General features: G+C 42.9%; 1 protein-coding gene across 1 annotated transcript; it reads left to right on the top strand.

Moving 5' to 3' along the window:
* The first annotated feature begins 898 nt into the window (after nt 1-898).
* On the top strand, nt 899-5,502 carry nsmce4a (NSE4 homolog A, SMC5-SMC6 complex component). The gene is made up of 11 exons (XM_047029952.1): nt 899-1,167; nt 1,509-1,799; nt 1,907-1,987; nt 2,075-2,205; nt 2,554-2,705; nt 3,801-3,900; nt 4,004-4,094; nt 4,168-4,262; nt 4,405-4,453; nt 4,550-4,635; nt 5,320-5,502. Exons 2-11 carry the CDS (start codon nt 1,595-1,597, stop codon nt 5,383-5,385), a joined length of 1,056 nt encoding a protein of 351 aa, XP_046885908.1. The 5' UTR covers nt 899-1,167; nt 1,509-1,594; the 3' UTR covers nt 5,386-5,502.
* Nucleotides 5,503-7,171: the final 1,669 nt, after the last annotated feature.

The following is a 7,171-nucleotide window of genomic DNA, read 5'->3' on the forward strand; positions in this document are numbered from 1 at the left end:
AAATAGGAGTAGTCAACAAAAAAACGTTTGTATCTGTAAAAGTTATTCCTGATAGTCAAACTAAGCATGTTAAAACGGCTTGCCGTAGATGGCGGTGTATGCACCTCACAGTTGGATGCGATCAGCCCACCAAAACCCGAAGAAGAATAGGCCTACACCATAGAGTTAATATAACTAGAGCAGAGCCTGTTTAAGGAGAGCCTTGCCACTCCCTACTAAGCCCAGAGCCCCACCCCTCGGCATGAAGCAACGGTAGGTGGTATTGCATTTACGGTTAGGTTCCCGACTGTTCCAGTCGTTTTTATTCTATTAACTCCAGTCAACATTAACAAAATTATCTCCCCCTATAATTTTTGTTCGATTCTCAAACCTGGCTCATACTACTAGCTTTTTTGTAGAATAATTTCTCCAGATTTTTGCTAAATTTGCAACCAATCCGAAATGGGAAACTACCACCCCATTTATTTGCCTATGTCAATAAAAGTTGCCTGCAAATGTGCTCGCGGATACTATGGCTGTGTCTACTACCGCGCACTTCATGAAGTACACTGCAATACAGTGCCCTGCAAAACAGTGCACTTACATATTCAGTGCACTCAGTCGCTGATAAGTGCTGTCTCAAGTGGAACACTGCTACGTTAAACACTTGGTGGAAGTGACGGACGCAAATCTGCTCGCCACACCCGCAAAACCTGCCAAAATGAACGCGCTTCTCCACTTACGTGGAAAAAGCTGCCGAAAGGGCTCCTCCTTTTCCGCTACGTAGCCAAGATGGCGCCCGTTTAGGGCGAGTAGTGTCCATCGTTGTACACTGTTTTTTTGGACCGTTTGCAGTGCGCCATCCTGGTACTTTCAGTGCACTGAATTATTCTGGTTTTGTGAGTGAAGCGCCCTAAGCACTGAAAGTCAGTGCGCGAAGTGCACAAGTGCGCGGTAGTAGACACAGCCTATTATTAGATAGGATTAGATTAGGATTTCTTTATTAGACATTCTCTGATGTCGTCGGTTTAGGTTTAGTGAGACCTTTATTTTGATACATTAGTTGGCGCCCACTTTACGGTACTGTCGCCAACACTACCCCACCACAGTGCTAAGGAAGTTTGCACAAAACATGATGGCAACCAACTGCTGAGTGATCAAATAATTGTTTGGAAGTTTTCTTTGAAGGTTCGTGATAACGTAGGGCGTCAAAGCGTTGAAGTTGTAAAGTAATCGTTATGAAAGGATCATGTTTATGTCATTTCGTTCCAGTTAGCTAACTAACACTGTTTAGCCAAACAATAGCAGCAAGTTGTGAGTTGTTGAAGTCATGGGACGCAGCAACTTACGCTAGCAGGTTATAGCAGAGCCTGTTTAAGATTAACTAACTCTGTCTATATTAGACATTCTCTGGTTATAAAGCAAGCTTATGTAGCTAGCTATTTATTTTCTGTCGTGTCGGAACAATTAAAGCTACTTGTTTTGAGCGTGTTGAGGTATCCTGAAACCTACACCAATTTATTTTTCAGAACTAGCCTGCAGGAAAAAAAGTAAGAAGTCCAAGTAGGGGGCTTTGCTGAATTCAGAGAAGGCTTCAGCAGCAGTGACTCAAAAGATGAGAAGATCCAGTAGAGTAGGTGATGAGTCCACGGTTCGGCAGAACGGTGTAGCTGGGCGAAGCAGAGCCGAGCGGGGGGATGCACCTGATGACGAAGAGGCAGGCGGCAGCCCGGTTGACATACAAGATGATGAGGACAACGACCCAGCTAGAAGAAGGGAGATCCGGAGCAAGTACAGGGATCTCATCAACTCGGTTCAGCGTGAGTCCATTAGCTGTCCACGTGTCTAATATGTTAGCTCAGATGAAACCTAAAACCTTCCAACAAACCTTATGAATGAGGCTGTTGTCGATTGTCTCTAATTTCAGAGAACAGAGAAGACATGCTTAGCCCTACCAACAATAAACTCACAGACGTTTTGGAGGAGGCCAACAAACTGTTTGCAGAAGGTATACAACATTGTTAAATTAAGTAATCCAGTAGTGGTAGACTGGTGGTTTAATCCAATAGTTATGCTGTGTTTGTGTTCCTGGCAGTACGACAAGCCCGAGAGGCAGCTTTAGATGCCCAACTCCTGGTCCTTGCTACAGACCTAGGCAAAGAGAAGGCCAGCCAGCTCCATGCAGAGGGCTCAGCCTTTGACCCATCAGCCTTCGCCGAGCACCTGGTAAATCAGCAAGCATCTACAGGAGATGTTTATGGAGCATATTCTGCCTAGTTTACAGTTCCTCGATGAGTGCATCTCAGTTCAACAGAATTGAGAAACTGAAATCGAAAACTGAACTTGGAACTCTGTTGAAATAATTTCAGAGGAGAGCAGTGAGAGTTATTCTATTTCAAACCATTAGATTTGAATTCAAACCATTATATTACAACATTTGAAATACAAAATGATAAATGTCAAATAAAATTTATGCCGGTACAAAAAACAATTATGCCGGTCTGCTAAAAAAGGACTAAATGTACTAAAATGTATACTGTGATATTTGTCCCTGTCATTTTTCCCATTGTTCAGCTGTCCTTCATGGGCCTTAACCGGTTGGAAGATGAGGAGAATGTGGAAGAAGAATCGGCGACGACAAATGGCTACCTGCCCCCGGACGCCTGGCAGAGGGTGGCCAAGAGAGTGGAGTGTTGCTTCAGGACTGCCCCATCATTCCACTACATGTAAGTCAGTGACTCCTGGGCCTGGTTCAAATACTGGAAGAATGATTAATAATAATCAAGAGATTATTCCAAGAAGTAACTCGTGATTTAACATTGTCTGTGATGTGTCTGTATCAGGGATGGAAATTAGCACCCGCCACCAGCCAAATCCGGGTGATTTTGTGTTGTGGCGGGTAAAGTCGCTTCACCTACCGGCCACTGTGGCGGGTAAAGTAAATTATTACACGGCTGTTCTAAATGCTGTAGAATGCCCCATTCACTTGAATGGGGCTTCCCAACGTTCTGCGGTCAATTATTTTTCGATAATAGAACGTTGCTATGTATAACTGACCGTGTCAAGAGAAGTGGCCTTTTTGCCTACGTCTTTCGTAGCACTCCGCAAGTAGTCCGGTAACTTTTCAACCCCGTACTCCGTTACTTAGCGACGTCAGCTGATTTGAAGCCTAAAGAATGTTCAACGTCTTTGGCGAACTATTTTTCTGCTGATCAACACTACGAATGGTAATATATAAATTGTAAAAAGACACACTGTGTTAAGTAATTTTTTTGGCAAGTAGCCGTGTAATAAGCGGGATAATGTATAGAACGCCGTTGTCATTATCGGGAAAATAAGCCCCTTCAGAGCGAAGCTACCCCCTCCGCTTCGTGGGTGCTGTTTGCCTTGTCTTGGAAGAAGAACGCTCAGTCAGGAAAGCACATCTGAAACTTCAGAATCTGATTCTAAAGAGCAGGAGTAAATTGTACTGGGAGTGGGGAGGATGGGTGGAGGAATGTTAGTTTGTTGTTTAATCTGCCCTACTCACTTAATGCAATGTATATCAGTTTGTGGTTTGTGTATGTATAAGAGAGAAAGAGAGTGTCAGTGTTTCATTGAGACTTGAGATTAAATAAACTGCTCAAGTATTGTAGATCTTGTAGTTTTAATTTTCACATTCAGTTACACATTGTCGGTTAAAAACAAGAAAGTGGCTGGTAAAAACATTGAGTGGCCGGTATATTTTGAAATCCACCAGCCACAGTGGCCGGTAGACAACATTTCTTATTTCCATCCATCCCTGGTCTGTATCTCCAACCCCTCTGTGTGCTCTCATTTAGGATGGGCTCTTTCCTAGCTGTCCCCCCACCTCCAAGGCAGCGCACTGAGCGCCAGAGGAAGGCGCCCTCAAAGGAGGCCAAGCGTATCATGCCCACTCAGGTCCCTGCACATATCTAATTACATTACACCTGAGCAGGTCACTGGTTACTCCATAGATCACTCCATAGTTCTCTTAACAGAAGTTTTTTATTCTAAATAACAGTTGAAGAAAATGGAGGAATCCCATCAGGAAGCCACAGAGAAAGAGGTAGAGAGGATCCTGAGCTATCTGAGAAGCTACTTTGCAGATGACCGTAAGTATTGGCTGTTTTCATGCGTTGATATTTTAAGGATTGTGTTGTTTCTCACTCAAATACTCTTTTGCAGCCACATCTCCTATCTCCTATTATGAATTTGTGATTGATCCCACCTCTTTCTCACGGACGGTGGAGAACATGTTCCACACATCATTCCTGATCAGGGTGAGTTAAGTACATTATCTGCAGAGGGGAGGAACCAAAAAAATGATCACAAACCTTGCATTATAGAGTAAGTCCTGCGGCATAAGCTGACTGTGATTCTGGAGAGGATGAGCAGTAATTAAGTTTATGTTGCATTACACAGGATGGTTTGGCCAGGATGTATTTGGATAGTGACAAGCTGCCTTGTATAGGTGAGGAAGAAGTACATATTGAATGTCAAACTGTTCTTTCGTGGACATAAACATTTCTTGCAGTAGATTTATCATTTTTGCCCCTCTGTTTTGCAGCCCCTGTGGAGGAAGGAGAGGTGGAGGCTGGTGGGGTGTCCAGTCGTCAGCAGTGTGTCATTTCCATCAGCCCCAAAAGCTGGAAGGTATGTACCACACACACTTACGCCCAGAATCCACCAGCTGTGAAGCACTGTCAATAGCAGCCATTACCTTTTTGGCACCCATGTTAACCAAAATGGACCTTGTCCACTGGCTGTGAAGCGCCTAAAAGCTCCATGCTCTGCAGCAACAACAAAAAATAAGCGGGTGAATTCAGCCACAAGATGATGAAACACAATTTTCATAAAATGTTTGGATTAACAAATTTGTTAAGATTTTAGTATGTTAATTTGAGGTTATATCATTTAAGCTGCAGACCAAACTACACAACCCTGGTAACACACACTGTTTGTCTATAGGCTACTGTGGCCATTCAGCGATTACCCTGATAAAATCTAATTACCATAGCCACCCAATAGGTGGACATACATGTGCAGCTGTCAGGAATACATTACATTTCAAATCAATGGGGCTATTTTATTTACTTAACCATGATAAAGAAACATTTTCAATGTTATGACAAAAGTGCAGAGTAGCAGAAACTTGGTGACCGCGCAGAGAAATCTGCTTCTAGGGGAAATGATGCCTTGTGCTGCCGGTGGATTCAAGCCTTTTCTCGCCCTTCATATCACCTGTTGTAGCGCCACCCTCAGACTTAGTATTGGAATATTGGAAAATAAATGCTTTAATTTTCTCATGTTTTCTGCTGGTGATTGTTGTTCCATCAGGAGCTCATTGATGCATTCGACATAACAGAGCCGTTGATCCAAGCCTCAAACACACAACCGGAGTGATGCAGGATCAAGTCCTTTTAAATATATTACATGTTTTATAAACTTCCAAGGATGATGTAAATATAGTTTTAGAATTTTCCAGTTCGTAAGTGCTTTTGATTTAATAAAAAAGAAAAGAAAACCCAAGTCTGATGCTGTGCTTGTTTTATTGCCTTCTCCCAAAATGCATGTGGGAATCAACAATTCCAATGCCTTCTGAAGCCATTCTGCTGCCCCTGTAGTCAACTGCCCAGCCCAGCCACGAAAGCAGGAACCGGGACAGCCCAGCATAGCCCAGTTCAGAAAAGCAGGGATCAGGACAGTTGAATAGAGTATGTAGTAGCTTCTTGATCAAGTTTCTGAGTATGTGTGTGTATATGAGAGAGGGGAAGAGAGAAAAATTTGGTAGTACTACTGTAAGGCATATGGTGCATTTGTAAAAAGCTTGTGTGTTAGTGAGTCTAAAATTTGTGTAGTTATGAGGATTTGAATGTTCAAATTCAGTAACCTAATTTCTCCGGTGTCCTAGTTTGGCTAACTGCACTTCACTCAATGAAATAAAGCTATTTTGTTGTATGACTGCTACTTCACAATACAAAGCCCTGGTATTTGCTTTCTGGCTCTAATTACAATGTACTGTACGCCACCAAAATATCTAATTTCTGTGCGAACAGTTGTTTTGTTCTTTATTACTCTTCTCTCCTCAGTAGCTTCGTTTTCCAGCTTCTACACTGCTCATCATTTATCTTGATATAATGTTGAAGTTATATAACAGTCTGTACAGTATGAACATGTAAGTCACAGATGAACCCAAGGCAATGCAGTGAGTGTTTGTCACTGAGGCTCACATAGACGCACACACATACAAGTACCCACTCGCACAGACACAGCAAGCAAAGGCACAAACAGTACATGAACATGCTCATTAAGTCACACACACACAGCAGACACATCTACAGGACAGAGGCTGGCTTCAGTGTGGTTGCCGGGCTGTGCGATGCAGTGTATGCGTGTGAGCAATGCAGTTTTGCTGGGAGGTGTTCTGCCAGCCTTGTAGCACTTCTGTCGTATCGCCACAAGAGGACATGGAATACAAGATGGGGAGCTGCATTGGAATCGTGCGTGGCCAGGTAACAAGGCAGTGCAGCATGCTTGAGAAAGAGATAAAGAGATAGTGTAGAATGCACCTCATGGATGGGCAAAGAGAAGAACATCAAGAGGGGGGTAGTGACACAAAGAAATCCTGTACATGGATTTCTCTGTCAGCATGCAGAGTCAATGTAATGGTAAAGAGAAATTGTACTATAGTGTGGATGGAGGACTGACGTCAGTTGAGCAGCACAAAAAAGAGAATGGGAGGGAGAGGGAGGAATGGAAGAGAGGGGGGAGGGGGAATCCATCAGATGTGAAGCGTGAGATGGGATAAAGCTGAATTACCAAGAGGCGAAAGATAAAGATGAAAGAGAAATACTCAAAGGGGTCTGATAGATTGTCAAGACAGACCAAACTCTTATTGAACGAACCTAAAGTAAATTCAAACACAATAGACATAACTAAAGATTTTTAGGGCTGAGCTGACTAGAAGTAGTGAGACACAGGCTATTGTTAATTGAAACTGGCTGTGGATAGAGGACATCAAATATAAATAGAGCTGATTAGTGGTTTGTCGTAGGGGAAATTCACTGCTTACAGTAATCTATTATCTCTTCTAACACCTGTATGACATGCTCTATCTTACCAGTATCAGTGGGTACTGGGTTTCAGGAAATGATCAATTTTCATTGATGTGTCAGGCTGAAGACATCTT

The sequence above is a fragment of the Hypomesus transpacificus genome, chromosome 11, assembly GCF_021917145.1.
Source record: "Hypomesus transpacificus isolate Combined female chromosome 11, fHypTra1, whole genome shotgun sequence".
NCBI classification, from domain to species: domain Eukaryota; kingdom Metazoa; phylum Chordata; class Actinopteri; order Osmeriformes; family Osmeridae; genus Hypomesus; species Hypomesus transpacificus.